Source organism: Amaranthus tricolor, chromosome 1 (genome assembly GCF_026212465.1).
Source record: "Amaranthus tricolor cultivar Red isolate AtriRed21 chromosome 1, ASM2621246v1, whole genome shotgun sequence".
NCBI classification, from domain to species: domain Eukaryota; kingdom Viridiplantae; phylum Streptophyta; class Magnoliopsida; order Caryophyllales; family Amaranthaceae; genus Amaranthus; species Amaranthus tricolor.
Genome location: NC_080047.1, coordinates 2,177,140 through 2,192,657, shown reverse-complemented (window position 1 = coordinate 2,192,657; position 15,518 = coordinate 2,177,140). Strand labels below are relative to the sequence as shown.

At 34.9% G+C, this 15,518-nt stretch overlaps 2 protein-coding genes across 2 annotated transcripts; one reads left to right on the top strand and one right to left on the bottom strand.

Moving 5' to 3' along the window:
* Window positions 1–909: 909 nt before the first annotated feature.
* LOC130798489 (uncharacterized) lies at window positions 910–6,724 on the top strand. The gene is made up of 13 exons (XM_057661506.1): window positions 910–1,474; window positions 1,803–1,881; window positions 2,592–2,698; window positions 2,856–2,924; window positions 3,019–3,073; window positions 3,627–3,674; window positions 3,754–3,911; window positions 4,435–4,673; window positions 4,897–4,987; window positions 5,466–5,594; window positions 5,708–5,861; window positions 5,991–6,085; window positions 6,164–6,724. Exons 1-13 carry the CDS (start codon window positions 1,256–1,258, stop codon window positions 6,356–6,358), a joined length of 1,638 nt encoding a protein of 545 aa, XP_057517489.1. The 5' UTR covers window positions 910–1,255; the 3' UTR covers window positions 6,359–6,724.
* An 827-nt stretch (window positions 6,725–7,551) lies between these two features.
* On the bottom strand, window positions 7,552–14,850 carry LOC130798496 (probable hexosyltransferase MUCI70). Its single transcript, XM_057661516.1, has 8 exons — window positions 14,630–14,850; window positions 11,866–12,014; window positions 11,594–11,773; window positions 10,641–10,712; window positions 10,360–10,559; window positions 9,389–9,804; window positions 8,600–8,784; window positions 7,552–7,958 (listed from the first exon to the last, which is right to left on the bottom strand). The coding sequence occupies exons 2-8, from the start codon at window positions 11,945–11,947 to the stop codon at window positions 7,588–7,590; spliced, it is 1,506 nt and encodes a 501-aa protein (XP_057517499.1). The 5' UTR covers window positions 11,948–12,014; window positions 14,630–14,850; the 3' UTR covers window positions 7,552–7,587.
* Between the last annotated feature and the right edge of the window lie 668 nt (window positions 14,851–15,518).

The following is a 15,518-nucleotide window of genomic DNA, read 5'->3' as shown; positions in this document are numbered from 1 at the left end:
AATTCATCTAACTCTATGATGCATTTACAACATGTGTTTAATTCAAATACCTTTGTTTGTTAATTTTCAATTAGACTATTCAACCCTAACTTTGTTAGAAAATTTGAAATAGATAAGATTAATTATCAAAAAAAGCACAAAATAAGAGTGAAATGAACTTATTTCTATTTATAAACGCCTATAACCCCAGAGCTCAGGTTCGACACTGTTCACAGTTACTAACCGCGAACAGAGGGTAACTGGTCAAAAAAAGTCAAACAGGTTGCTCCCACTTACTTAGTGCGTACAGAGGAAAGTCTGGTCAACCAGGGTCAACCCCCTGTTCGCAATTACTAACTGCGAACAGAGGGTTAACTCTGTTTGACCAGATTTTCCTCTGTTCGCACTTAGTAAGTGAGAATAGTTTGTTTGACTTTTTTTAACTTGTTCATTTCACTCTTATTTTATGCGTTTTTTGATAATTAATCTTATCTATTTCAAATTTTCACTTTATTCTCTAACCCACATATACCTCTAACTCTTAAAAATGAGTTATTTCATTTCGGTAGCTTTAAAGTCAATAGACATAGAATTATAAACACATAGTACTTCTATTTATTTAGATAATACAAATACTAAAAATATACTCCTCTTATTCTAATCAAATATTTAAGAATACACCAATTCTAAGAAAAGGGAGACTACATAGAGACAATAAATAATAAAAATATGATAAATTAATGACAATGATATAAATAATTAGATCTCATAACAATACAAGTAATTGAAAAAGATTATTCATTTAATATAAATATGTCAAAAATTGAGATATTTAATTAAAATACAGAAGTTGTCTTATCATGAACATAATACTTATATTTCATTAGTCCAATAAATTGAACAAAGTAAAACCAAGTCCAAACAAAACATCTTAGACTGGCAAGTTGCAACTTTGCAAGAAATAACACAAATATTTTAGAGACGTGTGAATTAAATAAAATCACAAATTTTTGTACGCTTTCAAAAATAATAAATGAAAATAACAATTTCAGCCAACATAGACCAGTTATCACCAATTTACTCAAAAACAAAAGAAAAATTGTGATTATTGGGCATTAGTGGTAAAGATTAAAGGAGAGATGTAATCAAATCAACATCACATGACATGACAGGACCTAGAACAAGTATTTCTCTTCAATTTCTTGCATTTGATTAACCGAAACTGGAATTGTTTGCCACTTGCCAGTGAAAACCCTTGAAGAACTTCTGGGTAAAAATGTTATCTTGCTGGAAGATAACACCTTTCATTTCATCATCAAACACATATAATTACAATAATTATAACAAGATTAGAAGATTCTATTGCAGGGCAGATAATTCTCAGAATCAAAGTATTGTTAATGCAATTTCACAATCAAATGAGAATAAAAAGAGAGTTTTAGTTGTTGGGTCTGGTTGGGCTGGACTTGGAGCTGCTCATCATCTTATCAAACAGGTTTTTTTAATGATTCCAAATTTTAATGTTTTATTATAAGATTGCGTATATCTGACCTGCAAACCCATGAGCGGGATTAGTTGTGTTCATTTGGGGTGTTTTGGATCTACTCAAAATCGGATTTTGTGTCATGATGATTTTTATATAATTTAAAATTCATTTTGGAGTCGGGTCAAGTCGGGATTAGTAACAAGGTTAGGTAAATACGGGGCCGCTAGGTTAGTTTTGAACACTTCTAAGCGGGATCATAGGAGCCATTTAATGGCATTGGCTAATGAAATGGGGTTGAAGTTGATGAATTTTGATTTGTGGGTAATTTATTTATCAGGGTTTTGATGTAACTGTTCTTGAAGGAGGTGCTGATTCTGGGTTTTCTACCTACAGTCCTGATGAAGTTGGAATTCAAGGTAATATGATTATATTTTGTGATTGTCAATTAGATTACTTCTTCTGGTGTTGCAAAGCTATATGTGAAGTTGTAGGTGATATTTTCTTTTAAGAGTCAATTAAAAACCACCTGTTATCACTAACCAGGGTATGGTTGGCTACATCCGATCCGCCGCCAAACAACCTATTTCAATAGGTGGGAGTCATTTAATTTGCATTAGGGTAATAAAACCATCATATTTTGCTATTGGTATGTTGCTTAAAACTTTGTATGACACAACTCACAGTCACAAAGAGATTATATTTTAAGGAATTGGATAAACCCTATTGATATTCCTCCATTTGACATTATAAAACTTAATACAAAGAGTGGCTATCAAGATTGCAAGATCACAAGCAAACTGAAAAACTAATTTAAATGCCATATTATTCCATGCTGTCAAAACCTAGGAAATGAAAATTTGTCAATGCAAATTTCCAACAGATACACTTGATACCACCATACTATACCATACCATCAGACCCAGTAAATCCCGCATATAAAATCAGGGTATGAGGGTAGATGACAAACAAACCATACCTGACTACCTGTACCCCCTCCTAAGAGAGGGTAGGAGGAATGTGGTCAATAACATTTATGTTGGTATGGTATTACTTATCTGTGTTTTGTGTTTGATTATGTTAGCTTGTTACATAATACTTCTCGAGTCTAGTGTTTTGTCAATTTCAGGTTTCTGGTACCCCTATCGTAATATATTTAACCTAGTTGACGAGCTTGGTATCAAGTCATTTACAAACTGGATGAAGTCTGCACAATACTCACAGGAGGGATTAGAGGTACATTTATCACTTACCAGTGTTACCACTTTCATTCGCAATGAGTGCGCTTTTATATGTACGGAATGATTGAAGTATATAAATTGCCGAATTGTAAGCAGGGCGTAGGAAAAAAATGATTTGTTTGCTACCCGACTGAACTGTTCTGCTTCTGCAGGTGGAATTTCCTGTCTTCCAGGATGTACCGCAACTACCAACTCCGCTAGGAGCCCTAACACAAATCCAAGTATGTGCCAATGCAGTTGCGACTACTTAATTATCGATAGTTTCTGATGCAATACGGTGAAAAATGCTAAAATACGTCGTTGCATCTGCTGCAGTTCACGAAATTACCTCTTGTGGATCGTTTGACAGCACTTCCTCTGATGGCTGCAGGTAAAGCTATCTTGATTTACTTATCCTTTTTGATTTGAGAGGGGAGTGGAGGATAAGGGAATGCATTACCCCCGGAAAAAATGTGGATGTCGTCCTGATTGCGGTAAGTGTTGCAATGTCGAAGTCATAATGTCGCAACACCCCACAATATTATAACTTCTTTCGCGAACATTGTAATGTGAATTATTAACTTGAAAAATATTCATTTTATCATAGTAATTCAAGTTTTCCACAACATATATTTGAATTAAAACTTACAATAGACCTTTTAAAACCAAATACATATTAAAACATTATTATAATGACTAATATGTTAGAATAACATCTTATAAGGGTTATTACTCATTGATTTCAATTCATAGGTTAACTAACGGGGTTTTAGAAATAGTAAGCTCAAAATCCGCTATAAAATAGCTATTATTTAACCGAACGGCCTTATTTTTATTCCATGGGACCGAGCCACCACTTCAAAAAGCTGATGCAAGATTTGAATCTATGACCTCAAATTTCCTTGTATTTGACTTCTTTGTGTATGTCACATATTTTATTGCAGTGGTTGATTTCGACAATACTGATACCGCATGGAGAAAATACGATCCAAGTAAGAATATAATTTTACAAAAAACTTCATATGTTATCGAAAAGGAAGTTCTCATTTTGGTGTTTCTTTTCCAACTTAGTTACTGCAAGAGAGCTTTTAAGACAGTTTGGATGCTCAGAGAAGCTGTACCGAAATATTATTGATCCGTTGCTTGAAGTGCGTTTACATGCACCAGCTGAGCAAATTAGTGCAGCTGCTACTTTGGCTGTGCTCTACTACTACGTTGTTGCACATCAGGTTCGAAACCGTAAAACTAAATGCTAAACAGACAATATGTTATAAATTATAATTAGAGGTGTTCAAAACCAACCCAATGACCCATGTTCACCCAACATTGTAAGTGAATCCGATTTGATTTGACTTAAAATTGGATTTATAATTATGTAAAAACCAATGTGGGAGTAAAACCGAAAACTCACCCCAAACCAACCCGATGACCCGAATTGAAAAGAAACAACATTAATTGAGATTCATCACTGTGATTACTTTGAATGAGTGAAGTTTAACCTATCGCAACCTCCTTATCTCCTTGATAAGAAATAGTGTGTCATCCCATCCTCCCTTGACTCTAATCTTAGCTTCTCCGAGCGGGATATTCTGGGTATGATGATGATGATTAACGAGTGATGTTCAATTAATCAAAGTTCTGCATGATATCTTTTATCTTATTTGGTCTGATTGCCCTTTCTAGCTTGTTACTATTGGATACTTTTGTGTTAGTCATTTATTCGCCTCTAAACGCTTTTCTAAACTTGGGCAGAAAGATTTCGATTTGAAACTGTGTTGTGGAAGTATACGAGAAAAAATATTCGAGCCATGGAGAGAATTACTGAAAAGCATGGGGTGTGGGTTCCGTAGAGGCAAGGGAGTTACTGATTTCTTCTTCAATGAAGAAACGAGTTGCATTTCAGAAGTACTTTGCGGGAATGACAGAATAAAAGCTGATGCAGTGATCCTGGCTGTCGGCATCTCCACCCTTCAGGAAATCATCGAAAAAAGGTTTATTATCTATCTTCATCTTCTGTCCTTGGATTTAAGGACTGAATATTTTTGGAGTGGATACATCCGTCTTATGGTATGTATTATTATCTACTAAGACTAGCTAGACATATCATCGAGGCTTTTACTAATTACACTAACTTGTAATATTCTTGTCATTTTTCTGTTTTGTAAAGTTCTGCAATGCTATTCACTTAACTCGTTGCCCTATTTTTTTTCTTAGTTCAGCACTGTGCATCAGGGAGGAGTTCCTCAACGTTTTGAACTTGGATTGCGTTGATGCACTCTCTGTTAAGCTTCGTCTTGATCAAAAGGTGCAAGATCGAATTATTCAATACGTTCTGTTTACTTAATTTTTAAGTCCCTTAAAGATCTATTTGTTAGCTTCTGACAAGCATGAAGAATAAGAAAGTGGTTAAACAAAAAAAGACTTCTTTATGGGTATGAGTTGTTGTCTTTCTTCCAGACCCTGATCATAGTTCCTATAAGGGGATACACTGGGTAAGATGATGATAATTAAACCAAAAAGGAAAAGAATCAAGAGTCACAGATCTTCTGGGGATAGAGGTTTAAAACCCTCGATGTGCTTAATCTTCGACAAAACCTCCTTTGCTTAGCGGAGTAAGTCTGCACACGAGCTTTGTGCATCGACTGTATAATTGTGTGCTATATGCCTAAGAAGCGACATAAATATAGTGATCCGACTTCTGATATTTTCTTTAATGTGCTGATTCGCCTACAATATAAACTTGATGCATTGCGATTAATCTTTTCCTTCTCATATTCTACCAGATTCGTATTCCAAAACCATGCAACGCTTGCTCCGGATTTGATTCATTAAATGGGTGGACTTTCTACGACTTGAATTCGATCTATGAGGAGCACGAAAATGACGAAACAACAATCTTACAGGCTGACTTCGTAAGTATATGGCATAGTTTTCCCCCACATCTCAAATATATGATCGTTTGATAAGACTTATGTAGTAGTATGCAGATATATACTCCTTTAACTTAAGCTCCAACCTGTTGCAGTATCATGCAAATGCATTCTTGCCCCTGACTGACGAACAAATCGCTGCAAAATCCATGTCTTACCTTTCGAATTACATCAAAGAACTTGCAGATGCTCGGATTATTGACAAGGAGATAACAAGATTTCCAAACTCCTTAACTCATTTTTTCCCAGGTAAGTTTGCGTACATTTGACTCCAAACCCGCCAAGGTAGGGGCTACTTAATTGCATTTGTTCAATTAAATCCTGTTGAGCGATATACAAGGACTAACCCTTTGAATTTTCTACTGTATCGATCAAAAGGGTCTTATAAGTACTCAATGCGCGGGTCAACTTCTTTCCCGAATTTGTTCATGGCAGGAGATTGGATAATAAACAGACATGGTTCGTGGTCACAGGTATTATAGAATCCACCATTCTAGTCGAGTATAGTCAGGAGTATATGAAAAGTACATAAAAATCCCGTCTTTTTGCAGGAAAAATCCTATGTGACTGGGCTTGAAGCTGCAAACAGGGTTGTGGATTATCTAGCGGAGGGAGGTTTCGCAAAAATTATTCCTGTTGAAGAGGATGAACCCCATATTGAAGCGCTTCGCAACCTTAGTAGAAGTTTCAGTGAGATCAAAGCTCAGATTCCATGGTCTAGTTATTTCCTTCAGTTAGCAGATTAAACCTTCAGAAGATAACTACCTAGAAATCTCTATGCCTATACCATACATACCTGTTTATAAAATTTCTGTTACACTTTTTTTTGGTAGCAGATGGTTCTGATTATACACAATACTGAACTTCTATAGGTACTTCTGTAAATGGTGCAATCAACTCATATAAATGAAATTGATATTATCAGATTCCTTTGTCTAGTTATTTCCTTATAGTCTCAGTCTGAGTCATCAACCCGGTATTCCGCACATGTTAGGGTTCGGAGGGAGGAGGGTAGCGGACTGCATTATTACCTGGAACGACATTCGATTTGAAACGGTGAATGGGAAGGGGAACACGAAACGCAGCCTAGATTGACTCGGAAATAATTGGGTACAAGATACATTATGTATAAATATATATTTGAAAACAAAATTAAAATAAAATAATTATTTTGTTTTATGAAATTATTTTCAAGTGAAGTTTTTTTAGATTACTAGATTTCATCTCAATTTTTTCTTTTTTTTTTTTGTTCTTTAATTTGTAAATAAAGGCCAATATACCTTTTAAAAAGGTTTTCTACACCAAGACGTCATCTTGAGCGATTTGGGTTGCGTTTCATGGTAATTAGGGACGAACGTTCTTGGATCGCAGAACGTGGATATGTTTCACGTTCCATATAATTATGGCAGATAGATCATACTAGTGCCCCCTCCAAAGAGAGGTATTTCCTTTTGTTAAGTGTAAATGGTTTTATAGTTCTCAATGAAGAAACATTTATAATTCTTTGATTATGATATATAACAAATCTAGTAAACGATTTGTTAAATCATTTATGTATCTTATTATGTGACGTTGTAGATGATATTTACCATCATTGGTCAAATAAAACCAATTACTAACCTCTTTGTTATTACAAGGTTTAGCATGCATTCGACACTTCCTAACTTGCCTAGGAAGAAGCCACTTAGCATTGGAATGATGACATGTTAAATAATAAGAGGTATATATGAAATATTTGATTGTTAAATTGAGAACCTATGTTTCCCTATGCTCCCTCTGTCCCATTAGAATTGTTACAATTCTATTCAAAAACTCTCACGTAAAGATGCGTAATGTAGTAATCCTCGAATGTTCTCATAAAGTATTTATTAAAACAACAAAGGAAGCCCAAGTAAATAACAAGGCAAAGATGAAATATTATTTACCAGAACTAAATAAGTAAGAGGAAAAATCAGAATCATATTGCATTTCACTTTCATCCAGCTTTTGATGTTCTTACAACAGTAGGCAAGACAACATTACTAAGATCAGCAGGGTACGGAGTCCACAATCCAAACCCTCCACGACTTTCTTTCAACTCGCTATTTTTCTTGAACTCGCTCAAAGACTTCACCCACTCAACCTTCGACGAATGCTCTCGAGTGTGTGGATGCAAAACAAATAACGAATTGTATTCACAATTAGGAAACATATAAAACTGGAAGTTATCTTTCAGCCTGTAAACTACATAGCCAAAGCTTAACTGGTCCCTTGGCGTGAAGAGATGAACCTCATTGAACCATAAGCAGCTAAATAAGTTGTTCATTGCAGTGTGTTCACGAATGATAATTGCTCCTTCCGGAACATCTGCGTTGTGTAATCACATCGGTATGGTTATAAACTGTTATCGAACATCTTATGCCAAATGCCTTTTAGAGTAAATGAAATACTTGATCATTAATTATGCTCATTTATTCAACTCAAGTATAGTATGCTGTTTAAGTGTATATTATTTTATCGCTTACGACTAAGAGGTGTTCAACGGGGCGGGTCAAAATTTAAATGAGTCGGGTCAAGGGCGGATCATGTCGAATTTAAATTGGCCGGGACGGGTCAAAGCCCGTTTAAACCCAACCCACTGTGACCCCTTTTTTAAAAAGTTCATATAATAGTTTTTATTCTACTTTATGGCCCGTTGGGTCGACCCACCTATATATATATATAGTGGTAAATTTTTTTCCTCAACCAATTCCTATAATTATCTGATCGACCCTGTCCAACCCTTTACACCAAGGCCCATTAATGGACCGACCTGTTTTTAACCCCACTCGCTAATCACCCGTTAAAATATGACCCGACCCTTGACCTGTTGGGTCAACCCGCCCCGTTGACATATTGAACCATGGAACCCTACTTCAGAAGCATTTAATTGTGTAACACCTAAAACAAAATATCCAAAAATAATGAAAATTAAAACACATGTCAAGCCCCTCTGGTTTTGTTCTTACCACTTGGATTTCTTTTCAATGGACTCCAAGGTTCCAATCCTTCATAACGGTAAATTTTCATGTGAAGATCAATAAGAGGTCGAGCATATCGTTTCCTACGTTTGTTAGCATCAGCCTCCTCGTATACATTACGATGATGCTTGTGCTGTGAAATAGCATAAGTGTTCTTGCCACGCCATAGGTATCTGTAGGCGACAAACAAATAACCACCTTTAACTTTAAAGAGCACCAAAGACATACTATAGGTTTTTCAGAGAAGGCAGAGGCCTCTCAATAATCATTTTACCCCCCTCCCACCAAAAACAAATCAACAACCCAACTCAACCACCACAAAAGGATGCACAAAGACCACCCAAAAATAGGGAGAAGCACCAAATCCACATACATTCCGTTACTCCAATGTCATTATGTGGCTCCCACGGTCCCACCTAAGCGGGGTTCGGGAGGTCAGATGTACGCAACCTTACCCTTCTTAGTAATAACAAAGAGGTTGTTACTGATTGACCCTTACCAACAAAAATCATCCGCACCTTCACATAAAAAAAGTGCACATGATACTGAGTTATCGTAATATAGTCCATTCTAACTCGAAACCGAAGAAGTAAAAGAACTTTCTATTGAGCATAGAAAAAACCAAAAGCAACAAAAAAGATTAATTTTCCAAGTTACCAGAGGTGATAATAGAAAGCTGAGAATAACACAGATGTACCAGTAACATGTTATATCAGAGGCTACTGACACAGACACTAGGGCCCAGAGTAAAGTTGCAACTTGTAAAACAAGACGTACCTCTCCAAGATAAGTAGCGGATCAACTATTAGTTCCATTTTTCCATCGATCCATATGCTATATTGTGCTTCAGGAAACATCCTGTGAACTAATATCTTGGGAACTTTCCCGTTTCTTCTTGGTTCGTCATATGGCTGATGCTTCAGAAGCACAAGACGCCAGATCCCCACCCAATGGCCTCCATCAGGGTCTAATCTTACGGAGACATTTTCCTTGATGAAGTCAAAGGACTTCTCATCAACCACCATAAGAAAACAGAAGAGTTTTTGTGATCGAGCACTGATATTAGAAGGTTGATGCGGGGTATCGTATCCATCAAAGATGCCAGATGCAACTACAAATCTACACTTCTTGGAATACTCTATATCTTTAGGATCCATGTCGCCACCGCCATTACGCATAAACCCACAATGCACCTGCAATATAAAGTGTAAACGAATTGAGGAATATGATTCAGGAAAATACCGGCAGGGATGGCTACAAATCTCTAAAATCCTGATAAACACCAAATCCCACATTTCCGCTGATGATACCAACATTAGCTATTGGTTACGTAATAAGATAAGATTAAAGATGATACCAACAATGGTCAATGATTATTGGTTACGTAACAAAATATCCTAAATGTCGGGCGTAAAAAGACACAATTCTGAAGCAAAACGTTTATGATCAACAATGCATATAATTTAACAATAACAAAATCCCATGACCCCAATGTCATTACACAGCTCCAACTTAGCCTTCCGCCTAGATAGGGTTTGGGGTTGAATGCAAGCAACTTTACCCTTATAAAACCAAAAAAGTTGTTTCCAACTAATCCTTGATAGCAAATATGATATACAACTTTACATAAAAAAGAAGTACACATAATTTAACGAGTCGTGTTTAACAATAATTACAGAGGCATGCCTGCTTTGAAGAAGTCAACAATATGCAGAATAATTTTTTTTATATATTTACCAATAACTCACCTTCATCGTAGGCTTCAATTTAAAACTATCCTCTCTTTGTGCCCAGCTTATATTCCCTCCAAACAAAGGGGATGAATTTGAGAAACTATCTGTTTCTTCATCCTCCACAATATATGTCAAGTTTTGCAAGATTGTATCAGGTGTCTTCTTCTTGGGTATAACTATTGCATCAGGATCATCAGCCACAGGAATAGTGCAGCCTAATAACAGAAGATCGCGTCATTTTAGCAAATAGCAAGTGTAAATAAAAAAAGTTTATTAGAAAGAAAGTTAAGACTTACGATGTGGTGGTCTTGGCACAAATCCCATTGAGTCCAACATTATAAAAACTTTACCCTCTCTATTACACATAGCTGCACTTTAAAAGGAAAGAGGATCAGAAGAAATCTCACAAAAAGCAAAGCATAAACATAAAATTATCATTGAAAAGTCAGCAAGTTAAATTAAACCAAAATATAGATGACACGTTTGTGAAAATGATAATGATGTATGATTAAATTCGTCAATGACTCGACTTAAGCTAATTATGGAGGAGAATATTAGAAGTGGCAAACTATTATATATTGTCGTTCAAAGAATCAGTGACATATCCTTAATTATGAATGGTTGATACAATGATAGAATACTTTCTGAAACGAAAATCTGATTAAGACGCCATACTTCTATAGTTACTAGACATTCATCACAACACGTGTTATCCTCTCCCGGATTAAGGTGTTTACTACTTCCAAAAAAACACAAGCTTTCTAGGCTAGCAAAGTCCTTGACTCCTCAATTTTGAAGTCTTTACTATCCAAGATATACATGTCTTTATAGATGTAATAAGGACATAAATACATTGGTGGTTCGAGTCCTTATGAACAATAATCTCCATGCCCATATTGCATAGGTGTGTGTCACTAGGTTTCCTTCTAACTTCATGTTCCTTGATAAAAAAAACCTTCTTGTATAAGACAACCTCACTGTGAGACAAGCCTCATACTTGGGTGAAATGGCTCAATAATAGAAACTTTTAGCTTTTGAGCTTATTGTTTTGAGGCCATCTCACCATGAGACGGTCTCGTACAAGACGGGCTATGAAAAAATTATTCAACTATTGCATGTAATTCACAACAGTCAGCAAAAGATATCTACTTCGTACACTACTATTAGCTAAAGAAAGTTTAAAATAATTCAATAAGCAAATTATAAACAATCTACTACCATTGAAAAGCTCACTGACATTTGATAATACCTGAAAAGAAAGCTACTGAAGATTGACATGACCATATATGGACTAATAGTACAAAAAGAATTAACGTCATCCAGATCATGCCCCCAACAAGAAACAATCGAACAAAACCCTTTCTCCACAAAATCTTCATCGGGTGTTCAGTTGATAACCTCCCAGGCGAAAATAACCCCTCTACAGGATCTGCAACAACAAGCAAATCACTTTCTCCATAAAAATATGTTCACAACATATAAGAAGACTCAAAACAACAGCAAAACAGTCCAAGATATTACCCTTAGCTTTCTGATATGCAGCATCCTGATCAGCCCTACGGCTAGGTCGCTGCGAAACAGATCGTTGAAAACTTGCCTCCATTATTATTTTTCCTCGACTTCCTAATATCCTATCATCCCACCAGATACTCCCGTTCACGAGAACCACCCTACAAAATATGTGAGGATATAAAGACTCAAACTTTTTCCCAACAAAAGCAATTAAAGGATTCAATTTTCAAGGCAACACATAGTACATTGTTATTTCACTTGACACCCATCCCCAAACCAAGGATGATACATGGTAATTCTCTTAGGCTGTGTTTGGATAAAGAAAGAGAAAGTAAATGATGAGTAAGGAATAGAGATGAGTTTTCCTTCACAATCTCTCATCGTACTAATGATTTTTTCAGGGGCGGTTCTAGACCCATTCCAGGTGCCCGACCGCCTAGTGCCCCTAGAAAACAAGGGTCTTATATATAAATAAATTCCTTATAGTTCATTAGTCAAGTGCAGCTCTGTTAGTGACGTGCCTTCCTATGATATTGTTTTTTGGAGTTCAAAACCTACCAAACTTAAAATTTTGCACAAATTTGATCCTTATATTACCATTAATGGTTGGTGAAGGGCCTTAATTTACTAATTGTCAATACGTAAATATTGCCCACATACTCTTTGCTCCACCCCTAGATTTGTTTCTCATACAATATAAAGGATGTCATGCTTCCGATTCCCTTCCATCCCTTCAATGGACATATCATACCCATTTCCCTTTCCTTCCTTTTCCTCCATTTTTTTCAATCCAAACAAAGCATTAATACTTATTCCATACCCAAATGCATACAACCTAGCTACAAACTAGTCAATTACTGGGAACTGATAAATTTCTGGGCAAAAACAGCAGTAAAAATTTATGCAAATTAAGCAAGATTGTGCTAAACACTAACTAATCATGTAAATAGATACTGGGCTTTACCATTGTTGGTTAAAAAGAAAAGAAAAGATAGCAATAAATCAAAAATAGTGTAAATTATCATGCAAATTCCATTGCATCTGACTAAAGCTTGAAGCTTTGATGATTACCATAAAACATAAAACATAAAACCCCCAACAAATAAATAATTAAGTACCCATAAAAAAACAGATAGAAGGGATTTGATTCAACAGGGTCATGAAAAATTCATTACAACAGAAGTAATGAAACCTAGATCTGAAAACAACAAATTCAAGAGAGTAAAGAGGATACTTACAGTTAAAGATTGGAGACAATCAAATTCAATGGAAAAGAAGATACTACTAGTAATTTTATAAATGTTCGTGTGTCAAACTGTCCAATATTGGTTTTCAGTGAAGTGGATCGAAGGAGGGAATTAACGTGAAATTGCAGATGTATATTTTTATTTATTTATTTATAATATAATAGATTTCTTTTATTTTATTACAAGTTTTTTTGAAAGGATTTTAATTACAAGCGGAGTATGCGAGGAAATGAAAGAAACACGTGAGAATTCTATTTTTTTAGAAAATAGCATATTTGTTTTTCAACTTATACAAAATTTGACTTTAGGATACTTTTTTTATTATAAGACAAATAAATATTTTTGCACATAGGGTATGCCAAGGAAAGAATATGAAACATTGAGAATAAAACTTAATACTTAAAAATTTGCTTTAAAGTGGAATTTGATTGTATCTAGACATAGTAATTGAAAATACTACATCAACTTTTTTTAACATCCACCTACAAAAATCAATTTTTATTTTTCGTCTTGTCTATAAGGATTCACACTACTTGAAATAAAAAATAACTTGTTGTATGAAGTATTATATTTTGTTCTTCATTCATTTTATTACACTTACTAAATTTTACTTTTTAAGCAATTTAATACATTATTTTGACTATTTATTCAATATCTTAAGTTAGAGAGTACAAAACTAAAAATCAACTTAGTATTATAAAAATATACGCTTAAGAATTTACATAAGATTTCAATTGATCTTATTATAATTCACATTAATCGTGATTAGGGATGGCAACGGGTCGGATCCGTACCGGGCATACTGCGGATCCAGTACCGGATCCGGGTCCAAAACGGGTCCAGTTTTATTATTTTTTTAAAATGTTTTTAGATTGCAATAAAGAGATATTTATGAACTAATGTTAATAATATATATAATTTCACAATGAATCACCCAAAAAAACATTATACAACTTAAAATTGTCAACAAAATATCCAACAAACACATTCAAAATAACTTCGTCAATCATTCATGTTCTTAATCATCCAATGAACTCAACATAAATCAAAAATTACCATTGAACTCAACATAAATCAACCACTAAACTCAAATAAATCAACATAAATCAACCACTAAACTCAAATAAATCAACATAAGTCAACCACTAAACTCAAATAAATCAACATAAATTAACCACTAAACTCAAATAAATAAAAAACTACTCAACATAAATCAAAAATTACCACTAAACTCAACATAAATCAACCACTAAAATCAAATAAATCAACATAAATCAACCACTAAACTCAAATAAATCAACATAAATCAACCACTAAACTCAAATAAATCAACATAAATCAACCACTAAACTCAAATAAATCAACCACTAAACTCAAATAAATAAAAAATTACTCACAATAAATCAAAAATTACCACTAAACTCAACATAAATCAACCACTAAACTCAAATAAATCAACATATATCTACTACTCAACATAAATCAAAAGTATTGTAGGAAAAAAAAAATAAATTAGGGTTCATTACCTTCAATGGCGCTGAGGAGGAGTAGGGAGGGAGTGAGGAGGCTGGGCCGGTCGACTGTCGTCGAGGGTGATGATTGATGAATGGCGCTGGGCCGCTGGCAGAGGGAGGGAGTCTGGGAGGGAGACTGTGCGACTGTGCGAGTTGGGAGTTTGGGACTTGGGAGGGAGACGGGCAGACGGCAGAGGCTGGTAGTGGTAGTGTACTGTGTGTAATGTGTGTAATGTGTTAATATATTTTTAGATATAAAAAAAAATAAAAAAAAAGTCCTCCAGATCCGCGGGTCCAGATCTGGGTATTTTTCTCAGATCCGGATCCAGACCCGTGAAATTTAACAGCATTCAGATCCGACCCGGATCCAACGGGTTTATATTTTTAGGACCCAGGTCCGAGTCGGATCCAGTACCCATTGCCATCACTAATCGTGATATATAAAATAAAATTATATCAAAAGTCTAAATCAATCCTTCAATAGCAAATAGCAACACATATCATTATTTCGGATTAGACCCCGATTCAATTATGACTTAGTTCCCATTCATTCAACCTAGCTAGCACCTATAGTTAGAAAAAATAAGTAGACTATTTTCCTAGAAATTCTAAGTCAATTACGATTATTTATAAATAATTTCATAAAGACAAAAATAAGTAACAATAAATAAATAAAAAGAGAAATAAAAAAGTGTAATTAAAACCCTTTCCTATCAAATTGTGCTAAGCAGGTTTACTTGGAAGTTGGAATTAAATAAATTTAGGTAAAATAATGTAGAATAATTCAACTTATTCGTGATTTTTCTATAATAATCCCACAAATAATCACAACATTAAGGGGTATTTACCAAGAGTAAACGTGGATAATCCGATAACTTGCTATAGTAGGTAATTCACCAAA

Coding starts and splice junctions, on each gene's coding strand:
- LOC130798489 (XM_057661506.1), top strand. CDS start 1,256: ATGTTATCTTGCTGGAAGATAACACCTTTCATTTCATCATCAAACACA. Junction 2,925..3,018: donor GAGCCCTAACACAAATCCAA/GTATGTGCCAAT, acceptor CATCTGCTGCAG/TTCACGAAATTACCTCTTGT. Junction 4,988..5,465: donor AGCTTCGTCTTGATCAAAAG/GTGCAAGATCGA, acceptor ATATTCTACCAG/ATTCGTATTCCAAAACCATG.
- LOC130798496 (XM_057661516.1), bottom strand. CDS start 11,947: ATGGAGGCAAGTTTTCAACGATCTGTTTCGCAGCGACCTAGCCGTAGG. Junction 8,785..9,388: donor CCGCTACTTATCTTGGAGAG/GTACGTCTTGTT, acceptor TGTCGCCTACAG/ATACCTATGGCGTGGCAAGA. Junction 7,959..8,599: donor ATTGAAAAGAAATCCAAGTG/GTAAGAACAAAA, acceptor TACACAACGCAG/ATGTTCCGGAAGGAGCAATT.